We start from the raw sequence: 19,709 nt of genomic DNA on the forward strand, positions 1-19,709 counted from the left end.
AGCTTTTTAAGGTCTTGTGCTTGGGGAAAGGCGGGGGGGGTGGGGGTGGGGTGTGTGTGATCAAGAAAGACCCACTCAATTGGCTAAACAAGCTTCCCATGAACTTGACCGAAATCTTCATAAAGTGACAGCAGTTCAGGAAGTAGCTTATGTTATGCAAACACAAGTCACATAACAATTTCAGTTACTTCATGTGTTTGATGATGGTGAAAAATTGGGTTATGTGACCGCAAGATGTCATGAATGAAACAGTATCACACTGTTGACAGGAACAACTTGAGAGAGAGATTCCCACCTTATTTCCTCCACTGCTTAGGTAACAAGTATATTCAAAACAAACAACACATGATGATGGCAAAGGTTACAATTTCTAATACAGGACACGCCATAAAGAGTGCTTGTATTTGACAAAATGGACTGACTTGTTATTGTCTAGCTAAAAAGTTAGAATACGATTGTATCCTCTTAACAAATGTTTATTAATCCCAGTGAATCAAACAGCTTTTTACTGTGTCAGATTTTTACCAGTAGAAAGAAGTCAGTCTCAAGCTTCTAGAGCTGCTTGAAATAATGTTGACAGAATATAACATCACTTAAAAAAAAAAATCCCTTTTCTGAACCAGCTAAGCTAAAAATACCTTTATTATCTTAAAGACTTACAGTCTGCTCATTTCCCACAAATAAAAAATAATTATTTGTAGATAAAAGCAGAGGTTTACAACATTTTCCACATTAGTATTTGCAAACATGAGACTAAATGTTTAATACATCCATGTAGTAAGCACTGGATCAAGAACATTCTTATCCAACCAAATATTAGTTTTAAGTTGGATCTATCGAAATAACCCTTCCACATTTCTCTCCTATGAGAGTTTAATTGCTGATAAAGTTGACAGTTTTCTGTAACCTCAAGAGAATATGACATAAAACAGAAGACATTTAGGAGAGCATGTTCTCTACAGTTAAATTAAGTCACAATCTTTGTACCACTCTCTTCACCTGTTTCAAGATCCTTATTTTCACATCAGTCACATTAGCAATATATTTACTATCTAATACACAAACAGGAACATGTGGGGGAGTAGAACTGTCTAAAATAATACACCGGGAAACCAGCAACGCTATCCCAGTCAGCCAATTCTGTATTTTGACAAGTTAGATCTAACATTGCCTGTTCAGTATCTCCTGAGCCAAACTTACAAGCCTTCAGAGGAATGTTTTACCACATAAGGTGAAGACTGAGGATTACTACTTCTGCTATGAAAAGTTTCAGACAACATTAGCTACTTGAAACTCCATCCTTTCATAAACACATACTTTTAGAAGGTATTCCATTGCTGAGAACTTGGCTTTTATTACTTAGGAGTCTGTTGCTCACTAATATGTAATATGCTTTGATCTGTTTATAACTTTTTCAGTTGCTTACTGGAGAAAAGTTTTTCCTGTCCTCTGAAAACTTATGGTATATTTCTGCGCTTGAAGATGGGTAGACTTTAAAGATCCTAGTAATACCTCATACATTGCAAGAATGACAAACTATTGTATTCTCAAGTGGTCATGGGAAAAAGCATTAAGAATGCTACCAAAAAGTAGTATGAGAGAAAGCTTTAATCCAAGTATTAACATACAAGTGTTTTTAGAACTGGCCAGATAAGTCATAAATTGGTCACACATTCATCTCAACTCAAGTTTTATGTAGACAGTTGCAGGGAATGATAAAACTAGTTACTCACTGTTTCTTCTCATTCATCTCCCATGCTTCAAGTATTCGTTCTATTAATTGGCACTTAAGGAAGAGCTATTAAAAAAGTAAAGTAAGCTTAGTAGCAGTAAAGTGGAACACTATTACATATTATACAATTAATTTTAATAAATACTAAAGACAACTCATTTCAGGTTCAGGATAAATACTTTCATTAAAGGGTTTAAAGTTCTGAAGCAGCAGTCGGATCTCAACCAGACACCTAAAAGCTCAATCTATATTAATTCTACTTCTCTTTATAGCTGATGAGTTCTACTATCACAAAGCTATTGAAATAGCAATTTTAATTCTTGAAAGTAAGAGGAACTTCTTCAAGCAAAATACTTGCACCTCTACACACATGCTCACTTTGGGGCAGCAAAAGTCTACTCTATGGCACTTTCAGGTTTAACATCCTGAGCTGACAGTTTAAGAAAAAACAGAAAAATGTTCCTGTTCATTCTATACATAAAGTAAAATTAGGGTATATTTTATGTAAGAGTAGCTGCCATGATAGCCTGGATACAGGAAAATTCAAGAGATTCCCAAAAAAATACAACTTACATGTTTCAGTAAGAGATTGTCCCCAGTGGAATCTTGATCTGTAATTGTGCCATTTTCAGTGCTTTCAAGAGGACTTGCAAGAATCAATGCAATACAGATTTCTACTTGAGTATGCAAAAAGTTATTCCATGTATACTTAAAGAACATGTCCTGAAATACAAATTCAACAAAGTTTACACAAAACAAGGTCTTTTCATTAAACATGACCAATAGTCTCAACCCCAGCAAGTCATTTGAATAACTACACTGGAACTAATTCTTTACATTTTACAAAAAGTATTATTGTTCAAGAGAAAAATTTGTGACCTACAAAAAAGTTAATTCTCATGCTTGCTATTACCTGAACACAAGGACTATCATACTGGGTCAGAACAAAAACTCACCTGTAACTGGATTTATCCTGAGGGTAGTCAATAATGCACTTTCAGAAAACAAAGACAGGGAGGAATGTCCCTACTTACATTCTTTCTGCTAGCTGCAGCCTAGAGTCCCAGAGTCATAAGTGTTATTTACGACCTTAGTAGCCCTTGACAGATTTCTCTTTTTTGAGTTCAACTTAACCTTCTAGCATCTACAATAACATTTATAACGTGCTCCTCACTTCAGTGAGATTCCTGACAAAATCATCTACCTGTTTTGAATCTGTAATCTACCGATTTTATTCTTATATCACAGAAGGCTACCTCAGAAAATCCAGATGCAGTTTAATATTATTAAACACCTTACAAGAGACAGACAAATACTGAGGTTGAGATACAGTAACAGTGTGCATTTAGTTCAGTGTTTGGAACAATACTGAACAATTTAAATCTCATTTAAAATGCAGCTACGGATTCTCTACCTTCCTTCAGTCCTCCTAAAGTAATGACATCCTCCCACAAAGATTTGCTACTGGAACTAAACAAATACTTTTCCTAACAGTCAAGTCTGCACAGTAAAGCACCAAGAAGTTTATATGGCTATAATTATTTTTTCCTTATGTAAAACCTGCAACAGAAAAGCATATTCAACCTCAATGAAATTAGTTTACAAAATAATCTACTTAAGAGAACATGAAGTGTTCATAGCATGCACATTCCCTTAGAGAGTACATACAGGAAAAACTTCAGTTACGGTGAAGTTAGCTGTTTGTATACAAGTTAACACTTGCCTGCAAACCCAAGTTGTGCAGAGATATTGAGATGAAGACATTACAACCATAGCTCTATTAACTAGTTGAAGAAAAAAAGAGATTTTAGACTAAAACAATTTTGGGCAGAGAAAATATTTACACTGTAAGTTTGCAACTGCCTGCTCCGAAGCAGAAGTTTATATATTGTATTCAGAAACTGTAGTACATGTTCTAGCATGTTTTGCTAGTTATTTTTTAACCGATACCAACATCTGAATTTTTTTGTCAACCTAAACACAAAGAATATGTCCTGCCATAGTCTGAGGCAAGAAGTACTCAAAGTACACATTCCACATTAGCAAAAAGCAGTGAATTAACTGACTGAAAGTCTGTTGTGCAACATCTTGCTTTCAGAGGTTTGAAGGTATACGAGGTATCAAGAATAGCTGTCCCTTTACAGGACAGTGCTGAGATACCATTTGGTGTGCCATACATTATCATGAGAGGAAAACGGGGTTTGAGGGAATAATCCAGGAAAAGAATGAAAACAGCAGGGAAGCTTGGAACATGGCTGAAAACTTCAGAACATATAGATGAAAAAGATAAGCTGCTTAAGAAAAGCACTTCACGTATTTACAAAGGTTTAGAGAATAGGAACCACTCAAGTGATCAGAGGAAAATGCTGACTTCAGACAGATGAATTTAACAGTAAAATTCAGTATTAAAAGTTCTTAAATGGTGCAATAGAAGCCACAAACAAATTGAAAAGTTAGGCCTGAAAATATACTACAAATTATCTGCAGTGACAGAAAAAACAGACAAGATCTTAAGAGCAATCCATAAAAATAAAGGCAGCATAAAGTTCTTACCAGTATTACTCCTATAGTGTTAAGCTCTATAAGCTCCTGATTCACACTGCTTGTATTCGTCTGTAAAAGGCTAGATATTAACCTAATCACATTTAAACGTGTGCTTCCCACAGGTGGATCCAATACACCCCAGGTTGTCTTCACGACACTTTTCTGAAAAAGGTGAGCACATAAGACCCATTAAAATATCTTTAAAAAAAACAGCTCATCATTACACTGTTCAACAACATAGTAGTGCTTAAAAATACATGCAATCAGTCCTTTAGCAAGTCTTACCTTCACCCTGAAAAAAGCAATTTTTAGTTCTGAATGCTATTGTTTCCTGTCTATGGAGTTAAAATAAGCTCTAAAAACAGCCATATGAAATCAACAGCATTGTAAAAATTCATTGTTAACTACAGACAGCATCTGAAAGTAGATGCATTCTGCTCATCCTTGAAAGGAATTAGTAGATACTTCATAGGAAATGCTCAGCTGTACATGGATTAACCAGTGATATAGTCTACATTGCTACAACATACATAAAACAGCTAGGTGGACAGTCTCTGAATATGTTATAATGCCTCCACAACCCTAACTTCATATACATGAAAACAATTTCACTAAGTCACAGGGTTCTCTGGTGTCTTATTCTAATGTCATACATGAAACTAGCTCCACCTGTAGTCTTTGAACATGTTACTTCAAATACAGCAAGAATCTCTTTCCACACTCGCGGGTCTTTTTAGCACAATCATAAGCTTCATGGCACTTACACTGAAATTTTAGCTGGTTGTCGCATAACTAAGTGTCAGCTAATAAGAAAAATCTGGTACTAGCTATCATAAGAGCTAAAAATCTAGTATCAAATATGCAATAAGCAGGGAAATTCATAACAAAAATGTCTTCCTATCTTAGGGCACAAACACATTTTGACAAGACCACCACTACCGTTTTCTGTAATACTGGATGTCATTGTGCCTGACTAGTGCACCCTTGCACCAGAAAAAAAGATGACTGACATCCTGCTAGTTCATTTAGATTTTTGCCTTATGTAAGCATGCCCATTCAACTAGTGCTCAAAATGAGCAACAGATTCAGTAATTTCACTAGAGGACTTACTCAAATGCTATGTCCAAATACCAGAAAATACTCAAGCATCTTCTGTGACCCTGCTTTTACTGTAATATAGACTTGTATCTTGTTATGTCATTGCAAAGAAACTGTCTTCTCTTTATTGTATTTTATTACCTCTTCTGCATCTGGAAATCTTGAGGTCTCATCTTCTCCAGGCTAAAATAAACTTTAACACTACTTTGACATCCCCCCCAGTATTTTATACACCTCTGCTCTTTGTTTTCACTTTTGCCCACAGGTCCTTCCCTCTTCTGGACTTTGGCACCCAGTTCAGGGTGCAATGCTCCAGCTGAAATTCTGCCAGTGAAAATCTGATCAGAAAAATAAATAGACCATAGGCAAACTCCCTCTTTATACATCTTGTATTTATCTTTTGCTTGACATAGTTGCTTACATCAGTTAAAAAGCCCAAAGAATTTAACATGCCTAGAGCGCAGGGTGCACGCCGTGGAGATGGTCTACTTGGGTCCTGGGCAAGTCTAGAGGAATTGTGCAGGTCTCATACCGGCCATGCCAAAGTTCCAAACAACTCATGCATCCATAGTCCATGTTTCCTATCCGGATAGGATTTCCAAGCAGAAAACAGGACCCACTGTGAGAATATATACCAAATCTCTTCTCATTGCTTTCAGAAAGAAGTAATTGCTTCAAGGCTATTCTGCCAATTAAAGAAAGTTTAAACTGGAAAAGGGTATCAATTAGCAGAACACACTAGTTCAGGGACAACAACAATGAACAGCAAAGCTCACAACAGACTGGGAAGGAGCCTGTGCACTTGCCTGAAAGCTGTCAAACTAGGTTTTATTTGTTATTATAACCTATCTAAAATACAGTCACACAGTGACAGTCTTGTTTCGATTAATTTGGTAACACAAGGTTTCACTTACTTTTGGAGGCTCAAGTAGGAGCTCATGGAAGGAAGAAAGTCGTGCTTTTATAGCTTCTAATACACTCTTGTTGACTGAATATGTTGAATTGCTCATGCCTGGAGGACAGATCTCTATATGGCCTTCAAATCTAAAACACACCCAAGCAAAATCTGATAATTAATATCAAAACTAACTGTAAAACATCTTCAAGGTATGATTTTGAGAGTTCTGAAGGCACGTAAAAAGAATGAAGTGGCAAGTAAAAACCATAGGGTTACAAATATAAATTGTGTGAAGTGACGGTTGAACAAGATTTTTCCAAACACCACTCCTAGTATTCTTAGGTTTATTGTGCCTGAAATGTCCAACAAAGTTTTAAGGTTAGACATTACAGCTGTTTTATCTGCCTCAAAAGAGGAAACAGAAGAGCTTCACTTCTCTATTCTAAACAACATAAACAAACTGAATGTAGCAGAGATCTGCTCAGCAGTTTCTCAAAGTGAAGTTGTAATAAAACTCCAAATAAATTTTTAAAGAGTCAACACCTACTCACTGCACTGTACATGTTTATTTTATTCCTTGTATCTAGAAACAAACTGATGAAATGTAATTAGTCTGATCTGTCAAGTGGCACTTAAACTAGCTTCCAGAAAAAAAACTGCAGGAAGACCAGTCATTTGGTGAAAGCGTAGTAAGCAAACCAAGTGGTTGCTGTTGGCATCTTTCACTCCTTCAGCTACAAGAGGCCAGAAAAATGATTCAGTCATAAGTACATGGAAGACACATGCTATTACTGAACAACAGTTTAGCTAAATTATGCAGGCATAATTTAAGTAAAATAAGAATACTTACGTCTGTCGTCTTGTCTCAAGTAAGGTCAAGAGTATCTGGATTGCACTGACTATTGCAGATTCATTTTTTTCTTCATGAAAAATATTAGACAGAAGCTGCTCTATGATTTCTTGTCTGGAAAGAAAAGCATTAGCATGATATAACACTACTTCAGGATACAGCTGTTAAGCGAAGTAGCTACCATTTGCCCATGTAAAATTAGTAAGGAGATAATACAAAGAAAACTAGCTATTTCAAGCTAGCAGGTACCACTAGGACAATTACTCCCACCCTCACTGCCCCAACCATATTTTCCTGTTCCTTCTATTGATCTAGTTCTTTGATCTGACAACCGACACTACATAAAGCAAGTTTTCAGTCAGATATTCAGCTTGCCGTAACAGCTACACAAGCCTAAACCTATGACCAGCAAAAGGAAGAAGGAAATATAGGAAGTCTTCTCTGGCAGAATCCTACACTTTGACTAACTTAAAACAAATAACAGATCAAAGCCAAAGTCTCCCATGCGTACTCTACACAGTATCAAGCTGACCGCTGCATGTCTGACCCCACTAACTTTGGCAGTGCAGGAAATATTAATGTGACACACACACACCCCTCCCCCCCCCGCCGGGAAGTCCTCCAGGTGTGCTCTGCTTACTTGCAGAGTTGTTTTAAATTACAGACAGATGATGTGTAGCCAAGAAAATTCACCTGAAAAGCAGAGCTTGCCATTCCTAAAGGTTTTCACAGTCACAAGTTAAAAACAGTGGTTTTTGTGAACTGAAAATAAAATCAGAAATTCAAACCAACTTACTTCTCTAGACTTGCAAGCAGTGGATCTGGTTCTGAACTGTTCTGTACTTGCAACATCTGGTCTCTGCTTAGACGGATAATTTCACAGAGTGACTGTGATGCATTCGAATGCCTCTGGAACAAAAAATCATAGCTTTTCACTATAAGAGTAATAACTTGCTGGACCATAATACTTCAATTAAAAAAGGTGAAAGTTTCAAGGTGTACAAGAGCCTCTGCTACCCAAAAAACATTCAGACAATAGCTTCATGCCATAACTAAACCTTAACAAGACCAAAAAAAAACCAACATTGAGGCATGAGGTAAGAATCTATTTGCAGTACTAAGGTGGCAAAACCTTAGAGTTGAATGTCCAGACAACACTGAGTATGTGGAAGGCTTTGACTGGGGAGGGGAGAGAACCACACACCCTCCGTCAAACGACCACACTTAAATACTGAAATCAGCTTACTGAAAAAAAAGCAGAAAACAGTAAAGCTGAAAGTTTTAACACTATGTTGTACGGCATCTTGCTGAACAGATAGATACAGAAGAGTGTCATACCAATACTTACATCTTCATCTTGAGACGGATGTACAATTTCTACAAGCCGCTGGATAATTCTCTCCTCATTTAGCCACTGTAAAAGTGTTTGTGCATGTTAGTAAGAACGTTATCCAAGTGAATGAATTAAATGAATTAAAATTAACGAAATTAAAAGAAGTCATTTGACAATTGGCATGAGTCATATTGTCAATACTCCTAAACAAATATTAACAATACTTCAGAAAAAAGGAAAAAGCAAAACTAGGGTTTCTGAGCAAGTGAAAAGAAAAAAGCCTTGGGTATAACTTTTAAATAAACTTTCCAATGCCAAACCAAGTGTTCAGTAAAGTCCAAAGCATTTTTAAAAGTGCATCTGGCAGTCATAAGTTAAATACTGAAGACCAGGGGAAGAGACTAGCCACTCAGGTTTAAGTTGTCCCCACCAGTGTTGTGGCTCCACTGGAAAAATATTGGCAGCTCCAAGCAAAAAATCCCACACATCTAATTTCAGCACATTTAAGAAATAAACTTAGTAACACCAGCAGAAGATAAGCCATCTGACAGTTCACACGTCAAAAAAAAAAAAACCCAAACAAAACACCTTTGAGACATTTTACTTACATTTAACACTTCTTGCCGGGGCTGTGGAGGTTCTATGCAAGTCAGTAGCCGGAGCAACAAGTCCATAATAGCAGAGGTCCCTATGTGCTTAATAATGAGGTCTACAAAGTCATGTTTCCTCTTTAAAAAATCCACAATCTAGAAATTAAAAAGGAAGTAAGCTGACATTTGTTTATCTGTATTTTACATAGTAGATTAGATAAATCGGCTTTAGTTTCTCTCCTACCAAATACAGAAAGTAAATGAGAACCTCTTAAACACTTTTGCCACAAAGTCTGCAGTACAAAGCAAGATAAAATTACAAACACGTATAGAGTAGCACATTATACACATGTATAGAGTAGCAAAAGTGACACGGGACAGATCTACTACATGCAGTGTGTGTTGGGCCCCCTCTCAAGCCCAACTTGCTGACCACAAACTACTTATAATCCACTGCACAGTCAGCCTTCCTTTTTGGTATGAATTACTCTCATCCCTGTTTAGTGGGCAAAGCTTGACATAGCAAAACCTTAACAAAATAAAAACAAATACAAAGCTTACTAAATTAAAGATACAGAACAGAGTCACAAACTTAATTTCATCACCTCTTTACAGTAGTGTGCCACATGAACACAGAGTATAAAAACATTTCTGAACAAAGACTCCAAATTTCTCTCACCTTGCTCTGTAACAATTCTTTACATCAAACTGGACCCACTCTCACCAATTCAATATGCTTACTTCACCTCTAACAGCAGTTAATGCAAATATCACCAAATAAAATATTGAGCTAAGCTAAGTCAAAATGTAAGCACTCACACACTGGTTGCATTAATAGCTCTTGCAAATCTGAATCAAATACATCTTACTCATCCAGATATATCTTTTAATCCTGTGCATACCATAAAAAAGCTAGCATTTTCAGCTAGTATGGAAGCTGAATGCTCTTTTTTTGACTCTGCTGCTATCCCTCAAATGCATAGTCTTAAAGTAGCATTGCTGAGTACTGTAACTTTATTAAAGCACTTCTTAAATTGGAGACCCTGTAAATATTTACCTGTTCTGGTTTTCTGCTTATAAGAATACTTAGCACCTTGCTGAAGAAACTGGCCAATAAAGGGTTTAGAGGAGATTCATTTAAGAGAAAGCTGTACAGTTTCATAAGTAAGGATTCTTCTTCTCCCAGCCTATCATTGATCTGCGAGACATCTGATGTAAGCAGCTCACACGATATGTTTGGATATCTGGGAAAAAGGACATAAAAACATCCATCACTCATGCTTCAAAGCTGTGATACTTTCAGCTCTGAATTCAGAACCTGGTAAGGCTTCTGATCAAGTTTGTAAGCAGGGTTGGTCTGCAGTAATTAAAGCAGCAAACTACTGCAAGGTAACATAACTGCACATTCAGCCTCTCAGGTCTGCTCTTCAGTAGCAATAGGACAACACTAGGGAAGTGGTGAAAGGAAAGTGCAAGCTTTTATTTTAAGATGTATTGTTAAGTCCACCTGTTCTAGTACTGATACATCCTCTCAGCAGCCACTTCCATTTTTGAAGGGAAAAAAGTTAGTCACCAAGAAGTCAGGCAGACTGACAGTACTGGATCAATACTGAGGAGCAGGCAGTGTGTTTGCCACTTTCTAATATAACAAGGATTACATTAAAAAGGTCAAAATGAATAGCTTTAGGTTTTATATATACACATATTGCAATTATGCAGAAATTAAGTAAAGCCTGCAAAACTAGATAGTACTGCTTCATGACACAGAGTCGTAAGTACAATTCAGAACACTGAGTAATTCAACTAAGAGGCCATCAAGACCAGTAATTTCTTGCATTTGACAGTACTATTACCAAATCACACTAGAGGTAATTTTGACAGCATCAGCAGCTTAAGATTTCCAAGCGAAAGATGCTTCAATTTCACACTCTACTAGGAACACTTAGGGGAGTCTTAGTTTACCAGAAATGGTGAAGTGCTGCAACTAAGAGTGTAGCTTACTTAACTTTTTTTTTTTTACATATTGTTTCAAGAAAAAAAAGCAGCCTTCTGCATAAACAACTCTAAAATAGGCCAAAAACGGTAGACATGCTTTTATATGAATTGCTAGGTTGACTTTTGAGTTTCAACCTTCTCAGCGAACTAGCTGAAGTCATGGCCATACTCAATTCTTACAGTTCTAGCTCTGCAAAAGAAAACGCCAGCAATTAAACATCATGTAAATTCTTCCAAGGAGTGCTAAAGACCTTCTAATAAGCACCTTCAAAACATCTTACCAATCACCAATAAAACAAAACTAAGCACTTCAATATATTAGCCAAGTAGGGTTTCTCATTCAACTATTTTTTTAATTACAACTACAAGACTCTTCATGTGGATACTGATATTTTTTTTGCAAGCCTCATTCAGACAGTAACTGATTTTAGAAGCACTTGTGGATACAAGGCTTCCATTTGAAAAATATGCAAATATTAGAATGATTTCTTTAAAAGTTCTACAAAATCCCTTGAAAGCAAACTTACTCTAAAGATACCAGTATTGTACTGGTATTATCAGCACGCAGGGATTCAACACACACTATTAAATTAACTGGAGTAAGTTACCCTCTTTCCACCTTCCCAAGTTCCCCCACCCCCAAAAGTTTTCCTACTTATATCGAATTTTTTCATCCATGTCTTGAGGTGGCTCTTCGATAATAAATGAAACTAAGTCTTCCAGACATTCTGACTTCAGCAGAAACTCTATAAGTTTGCGATTCTGAGCCTTGCACTCTTGCAGAACATCCTCTTCGTCCATCAATTCCTTTAGTGTTACATCATCTCTCTCTAGAAGTGTATCTAAGTGGGATGACGAATGGAGATCAAACTTCCAAAACATGCTGGTCTGAGTAAGAAGAATATAAAAAAAGCATTAAGTTTACAAATCTATTTTAGCAGTATTTGTAGTAACACTTCATAGTAGTATTTCATATCTTCTAACCCCAAAGGTACCTGTATGCACAGAAACTTTCTAGAACTTGAATGAGACAACAGTAGATGCTAACTATCAAAAGCTACAAAAATCAGGCTCAATTAAAGATGACTGAACATTCTGCAGTAATTTTTGTATATTTAACAATAGCCAATGTTCCAACATCCAAAGATAAAGTTAGGCAGCTCCAGGGTTTTACTTACATGAAAGGAACATGCTAACATGCATGAAAGAAAACAGAGTAACTTTGGTTTTCATTTTATTGAATTTGCTCTTCTAAACCTTTGTTTTTAATCTATGCACCACGTCTCAGATTCAGATCAACTTGCTCAGCAACTAACAGAGCTGGGAGAAGATAAAACGGGCACTGCATAAATGCACTGGAGTACCACCCCTACTGTTGAAGAAAACATCTATAGAGGTGGGGAAATTATAATTTTAACTTGCAGGCAGCACACATCAAAGTGCTGGAGCCAATTTCAACACAGGACCTAGTTTTCCACGGTACCACTCTCCAAAAGCTTGACACAGAAGGAAGAACAAGGAACAATAAAGTATCTTATCATAGAATAGTTTGGGTTGGAAGGGAACTTTAAAGGTCATCTAGTCCAACCTCCCTGCAATGAGTAGGGATATCTCAGAGTCCTGTCCAACCTGACCTTGAACATTTCCAGGGATGGGGCATCTACCACCTCCTTGGGTAACCTGTTCCAGTATTTCACCACTCTCACTGTAAAAGATATCTTCCTGGTATCTAACCTAAATCTACTCTGTTTAAGTTTAAAACCATTAACCCATTATTATGTAAATCCATGGAAGGGCACTGGCCCCAACCACTGAAACACTGTAAAATGCCCTAACAGAAAAGTACAAGGATGAGCAACTTAACCTTCCCCTGTAAAATGCTTCAGCACCTCCAGGTTAACTCTGTTGCTCTAAGACACCTTGCAAGCAGTTGTTACTGAGACAACTGTGCTATCAGAAAAGAGTATTTCAGTCTATGACAGATTTCTGCTTTCACCTCTCATGAAGCTCCATACACGAATTCACTCCATTCCACCCCTTGCCAAAACAGGGCTTTTACATGGCATTTAACCTTTGATACAGTATCAGCTGGTCTTATGTGCATGCAGAACTTAAGTGAATTGAAAAAGATACTACAGATACTACAGAACAAAGAAAAACTTTTCTTCCCTTACCAATGGAAGCAGCATGGTTTTGAGCGGTACTCATTTAAGTAAGGAAAGAAACCCTCCTTCTGCTCCTTTAGTAACTGCCTTGCAAGTGTGAAGGATTAACTCAATACATTAATTTCTACTGTGCATTAGCGACATCGTTAGCAGTAAGGACACGTAGTTACCACAGAGAACATAGGTGAACACTGCTATTTTAGCAAGAATACTTCTGAAAGCTGCTGGCTGTGTGCAGGAACAAGCTTAAAGACAATAATAGAACTATGCTTTGTCATACACTTATAAAAACCTACAAACAGAAATATCTAATTCTTATGCACACTAAGAGGTAGACAGCTTTAAGCATTTATTTCCAAATTAAAACGGATTCAGCATGCACATGATAGCTACTTAGACCAGTGAAGTGTCAAATTTAGTACCTGAGCAGTTTAGAAAACAGATACAAGTCCAAGGACCCAGGAAAACCCTTATGACTCTCTTCATTAGCAATGCTTCCAGTATTTAGCCAAAATACTGAAAAGCCTGGTATACTCAGTATGGAGAAGTTTTAATCGCTTTTACAGTTTTCACCGTTGCTTTAACCATTACACAATGACCACATTATACTACCTTTGCTTAGCCTTTTGTCAGAAGTTGTAGCATACATAACTGCCCCTAGATTACATAGCTTTCTGTTTAAAATCATGGGAGTCAAAAATCAATCAGGAAAAGGTACAGGTCATTTCAACTGAGTATCAATACTTACAATCATCCAAGATCCCATGCAAGGATTAAGTGATAAAAATAGAAAAAATATTTTCTATTAAAATTATTAGTAAACTTACTAGCAGGGTTGAACACACCCAATCTCACAAATTAGCTTAAATCAAATTATACAAAGTTGTTATCAAAAACACTAGCTTGTGAGTATTCAGGCTACAAACAGATTTACTGTAAGCAAGTGAAACCAGTGCATTATTAAAGTCACACGGTATTTTGTTTGATTTTTTTTTTAAACCTCTAGAAAGTAGATCAAATCTCTCCCCTTGCCCCAATTAGTGCAAGTAGCATCTTTGCAAGTAACCACAATCAATGCTAATTCCAGATGTAAATCCCTCTGCAGTGATTAAAGTTTATTTCAGTAGCTTCACTGTATGTCTCAGTTACTTATTTCAAGAGGAAACTCAACAATAGAAAATAGCAACAAAAAAGAGGCATACTACTGCAAACATGTTACTGCGTTATTTCACAAACTGTCTCCCAGGCAAGCTCTTTTAGGGGATGCTCCCTCAAAATGTCAGGTGCCGGCCAGAGATTATTCCATCACTTTTGAACAGGAGCCCAGGTCCTTCGAAATAAGGAAAAATAAACAACATAACATGTGCCAAAGAGGAAGTCCAGGAACCCCGAAGAGGATTTTCTTAGGCGTTATCACTGGTGGTAATCCAGAATCAGCCTACCGTAGTTCTGAATGGAAGTTTAAAAACAAAGTTATTGTTCTTCCCACAGCCTACTGTTCCATCCTCCCTCCCAAAACCTACCAATTCTGAAATTTTGAATTATCTTCATGCTTTTTCAAATTTCAGTCCCACTAATAGAGTCAGAATTAGGCTTTATGACCACAAACCACAAGTGCTCCTCCCAAAATTTCACTATCTTCAAATTTACAATAAACTCCACAGGTCATTTGGGTTGTATTACTTCCAATGTTCAACTCCATTGCCATAATGAGCAGAAAAATCACAACACTTAGATTCAATGCAAGATGCAAAAGACTGCCAAATACAAGACATGCTCAAGATTAGATAGAACAGGAAGCATAGTAATTCAGGATAATACTAAAAACTCTCAGATTTGGGAAAAAAAACTATGTTACAGATAGTAAAGCTGCTGCAGATATTTGACGATCTTTTGTAACTTGAGTTAGCTTTCCACAATCTCATCTGAAAGTTCCCAGCAAGCAAGACTTCTAATTCACGGAAATAGTTCTTCTGAAACTTTATCAACTTGCTGATGTACAAGTTATGACAATTCAAGATCTTAAACAACACCTACCATTCAGAAAAATAGTGCTTTGTTTTCTTAGTTAGATTCTTAACTGAATGAATGCTGAAACAACATTCCATGTAGTAAACACCTGACTTCAGTTCGAAAGTAAAGAAAGCAGTTCGCCAAAATGAAGAAAGCTTGTCATCTGCCGTGAGATGCACCTGAACTGTTGGCTAAATGGAAGAAATAAGGCTTAGAAGCAATCCTCTCAGACCAGAAAAAAATTTAAGTCTTCTGCCTACTACAGCTGAAGAAAACCGGACCATATTTTGCTTAACAGGAACTAGTCTGGCTCTTTCTGGATGTCAAATGCTTAACTGGCATCTCAGTCAAAAAAAGTTGGTAATAATTGTGTCAGTAAGTTTCTCTGTAGCTTCAAGTCAACACAGCTGTCCAAACCTTTCCTGAACACAGACGTTCCTGGTTTTGAGCTACAAGACAAAGACGTGAATTCCAGTCAGGCAAGCATATAGTTTAATTTTGAACAATGTCTCCTTTTACAAAACAGACTAGTTACCTTTAAGTATCCTGAAGTCCCTTCAGAAAATAAGGAAACTATTGAAGCTGCTCATTTAAGTTAAACTTATAAGCATCATACTTAGCTACAATGAACAAGACAAACATTATTTGCAAGGAATTATTTCCAACTTCGTACCTCACACTTCTACTTAACAGCTGAGTATTGGTGGCTACAAGCAGACATGGGGATCTAGACCACTGCAGAAAGAAAACTAGAAGGATCTCAGCTAGCCAGCTGAAGGCTGTTTTACCCAACAACTGGATGTTAAAACAAACACAGAGCTTCCGTTAGGAACTTTGCAGATATTATAGCAATACCCAGTTTCATTTTTCAAGCAAGATAAACTTTTTTCTAAAAAAAAAAAAAACTGTATCAGTGTCAAGCTGAAGATTCAGTAATATATGAAATTCTGAGAAATCCTACATAGTTATAACAAGGATTGCATTATAAAAAACTAAACTCAGAACTGTCAGTTTTCTTTACGTACCATCATATTTTCTTACTACAGGGTTCAAGTACACAGATTTAAAAAAAAAAAAAAATCAGTTACTTTTGCACCACGAACTTTTCCGTGATTGCAACACATCCTAAATTATGTAGCCAGCTTCAGCAAAATAACTCCTGTGTAGCAACAAGCAAAACACAACTGCAAGGAGAGCAACCACTAACAGCGTCCTTGGTGCCACCACAGGCTTTCAAGGTGGTCTTACATTTCTAACTGATAAAAGCATTTCTACTGCAATCAATTCATTGCCTTCTAAAAACCAAACAGGTAGGTAAGTTTGGGGAAAGACAAAGTAACAATTCTTACGCTTTTATGATTTCAAAAGAGAATTTGCAAATATTTAAGACCTTTAAATGCATTAAGTGATTTCTTTAAAATGCGAAATATGCCATTCTGCCAGCTTCATGTAACCTCAACCAGTTAGCCCCTAGGTATATTTAATTAGTTTCCAGTTTTGCTGTTTATTTCCCCTTTCTCCAAAGGATGGACAGTATAATTAGACACCATACTAGTATTTAAAGTGCTTATTTTGACACTGGAAATGGACCACCTGTTCAAAACAAAACTAAGCACATCTGAAAACAATTTAGAGCTAAACAGATTTACCAGTCACCCAAATCGACGGAGAAGACTCTACTGGCTACTTTTCAAATTGCCTATTTCACTCAGCCAGAGCATCACCTGTTATAAACCTGCTGTCTACAACTGCTTGTCCCTTGCAGTCTGAGGCACAATTCCTCAAAGTAGTCAATATCCCAAGACATATTAAATAGAAAAATTAAGTACTTATGCATTTAGTCTAGAATAGAGGGCAATTTGAACAATACAAAAAAAAATGAGACACCTGTATTCTAGCTTTAAGATCTGAACCTAAATAGTTCTTTTCCATAAGGCAATAGTAATTTACAGCTATACAGTTATGCTGTAACTGAGTTCCCCACTTCTTTCCAACTTGATGAATGCAAGAAACAGTCTCTTACACACAGCAACACACATTGCTGCTTCTGCACTGACAGTTCAGGGGAAAAATACGGAATTCTTTATCTTCTATCCCTAACATTCTATTATTTGAAATATTTCACATAATACAACAGAGACCATACTTACCCAATAACCTATTTGAAAGGAAATTTATTTACCAATCAGTGAGGCCCATCATGAGTGCTAAGTCCCTAGATTTAACTACATTACATACAACAATCACAAATAAAAAAAAAATAAAAGCAGTCATACAGGAGAGTTTTCATCGCACAGTTTCTAAATTTCTGAAAATGTAAAATCAATTTGACAGAATAAAAATCTCACATAAAGACAAAGACAGACATAGCAGTCTCTTCAGTTTCAGAACAGCCTGTTCAGGCCATAGAAGTGAACCCTAGAGGAAATTAATTTTTGAGGAATACTCCATTACTTAACACTAACAGTTAAGAAACTTTGTGGAGGAGGGAGCCAATAAATGGTTTAAAATTAAAAGGAATGGAATACAAAATCCAAACACTTTTACTTCAACAATTCAGTAGGTACTGCACCCATATTTCAAATAGTGCGCACAGTCCTCATCCTCCCATTTTCAAAATGCCATAGCAAACTAGAAAACATACTGAAATGGAAACAAAACCAACCAACAATCTTGTTATGGAGCACGGGGAGACCTTGTGCAGGCTGGCTGCACCTCCTTTTGCTGCCTGCAAGCTATCTGGATGCTTTGCTCTCAGACACAGAGGGCTCCACTACTTGCAGGGAGTTGGGTTGGTGAGAGGTCACCGAGGATCCCCAACCCTCCTGACACACTGCTGCCACTAGGGAGTCATCCAGGGGATCCGTCACAGGATGAGAAGTGGGCTGGAGCCCAGGCACACGAGGGGAAGTGGAAGGCAGTCCGTGAGCCCAAGGTGCAGCAGAATGGCACGTGGAAGCAACCCCCAGGAAAGGTGCCCTCAGTCATCATTTCCCCACCCCCCCTTTCTCCCACGTGATGGAATCTTTCAGGCCACAGCCCCCCTAACTCCCAGAGCAGCCATATTTGGCCACACACATTGCCATCACAGTGGCCTCCTGGTGTCACAAGCCACCTAACTGCCATTTGCTCCTGGGCCCTATAAATAAACAGACCCCAGACAGCTGGCTCACATTTTGCTGAGTTTCAAAGCCTTTGAATTCCAAGAATGATTGGAACAAAGAGGTCCCACAGCAGCAATCTGAATGGCTGCCCACTTTTGTGTTGAAAGACAGATAGGTGGTTGCAGGAGACAGAGAGGCAGAAGAGGCAGCATCAGAGGTGGAGCACAATCAGCCACATGGTAGCAATGACCATCATTCATGTGACTGATGGAGTGGAGCCCATGGAGGTGGATCCACCCAAAGATCAAGAACAACCAGTGGAAGTGGATCCACCTCCAGCATGGCTCCCCTGGCACCACTACACCATGCCAGGGCTACCCTCCACGACACCATCAACACAGCATTGCAGGAGCACCCTGCCAGCACCCTACCATCAGCTCAGCCTCCACACGTGGCATCAGCTGGGAGGCCTCTCCACCCACCTGTCATGCAGGCTCACTCATTTCATCTCCCAGCATTAACAATTATTTTGTTAATTGCCACAGGTGGTGTGAGCCTCTCTCTCTCCCACTCCTCACCCCTACCCCTCCTGAAAGGTTGCCATCTCCTCTGCCCTGAGCCCCAAGAAAAGGCAATGAGAAAACCTGGCTTTCCCCATGCTGCTGTACTGGGGCAACAGGAGTCATCCCTTGGATGGCCACTGAGGTCCCTAGGGCCTGGAGGTGGGCTTTCTTTAGTCTGAGGACGAGAAGGCTCCCTGATGTCTGTCTGAAAATGAAGCCAGATGCTCTGCAGTGGTGCATAAAGAATAGCAACAGATCAAGCAAAGAAGTTAGAGACAGTTGTTCCTTTAGAAAAGCAGAAGACTGCAGGTGTGCCAGCGCAAGTGCTGGCCTGCAGCATTAAGGTCCCTTCTAGTTGCTTCATTAGGAGTTCTGTTCAAGGTTGGGAAATAAACATTAACCCAAAACAATAAAACAAAAAAGTAACAGTAAAAATGCTTTCCTCCTCTCTTATCTGATACTTTGTTGACCACACTGGGATTCCTCTGTCCCCTCCTGGTCTCTCTAGTCCATGAAAGACATTGATACGTGGGGTGTGGGCCGAGCTCAGGGCCTTCGAGATGGGGGCAAGGGCACAAGCCACACAAGCGAAGGCTGAGGGAACTGCCTCTGGTCATGAGCTGTGGATGCTCAATCCCTGGAAGTGTTCAAGGTCAGGCTGGCTGGGACTCTGAACAACCTGATCTAGTGAAAGACACCCATCAGCCTCACCTTGGTGCCTGGGAAGATCATGGAACAGTTCTTCCTAGAAGCTGTGTTAAGGCACATGGATGACAGGAAGATGATTTGAGACTGCCAGCGTGGCTCCACCAAGGACAAGTCCT

At 38.2% G+C, this 19,709-nt stretch overlaps 1 protein-coding gene across 9 annotated transcripts in view; it reads right to left on the minus strand.

Annotated features, from left to right (window-relative positions):
- PPP6R3 (protein phosphatase 6 regulatory subunit 3) overlaps positions 1 to 19,709 on the minus strand; it is a 77,764-nt gene that overhangs the window by 40,556 nt on the left and 17,499 nt on the right. For 8 of the 9 annotated variants that reach the window (XM_075426358.1, XM_075426361.1, XM_075426360.1 and 5 more), the window contains 10 exons: positions 11,696 to 11,928; positions 10,103 to 10,289; positions 9,064 to 9,201; positions 8,471 to 8,536; positions 7,919 to 8,031; positions 7,123 to 7,236; positions 6,289 to 6,418; positions 4,286 to 4,438; positions 2,306 to 2,455; positions 1,734 to 1,798 (listed from right to left, as the gene is read on the minus strand). In XM_075426358.1, the coding sequence (XP_075282473.1) occupies positions 1,734 to 1,798; positions 2,306 to 2,455; positions 4,286 to 4,438; positions 6,289 to 6,418; positions 7,123 to 7,236; positions 7,919 to 8,031; positions 8,471 to 8,536; positions 9,064 to 9,201; positions 10,103 to 10,289; positions 11,696 to 11,922 (1,343 nt within the window). In that variant the 5' untranslated portion in view covers positions 11,923 to 11,928. Of the gene's footprint in view, positions 1 to 1,733; positions 1,799 to 2,305; positions 2,456 to 4,285; positions 4,439 to 6,288; positions 6,419 to 7,122; positions 7,237 to 7,918; positions 8,032 to 8,470; positions 8,537 to 9,063; positions 9,202 to 10,102; positions 10,290 to 11,695; positions 11,929 to 14,572; positions 14,655 to 19,709 lie in introns of all 9 variants that reach the window. The other variant, XM_075426356.1, reaches the window with a different exon arrangement.

This window comes from Opisthocomus hoazin, chromosome 7, assembly GCF_030867145.1.
Source record: "Opisthocomus hoazin isolate bOpiHoa1 chromosome 7, bOpiHoa1.hap1, whole genome shotgun sequence".
Lineage (NCBI taxonomy): Eukaryota > Metazoa > Chordata > Aves > Opisthocomiformes > Opisthocomidae > Opisthocomus > Opisthocomus hoazin.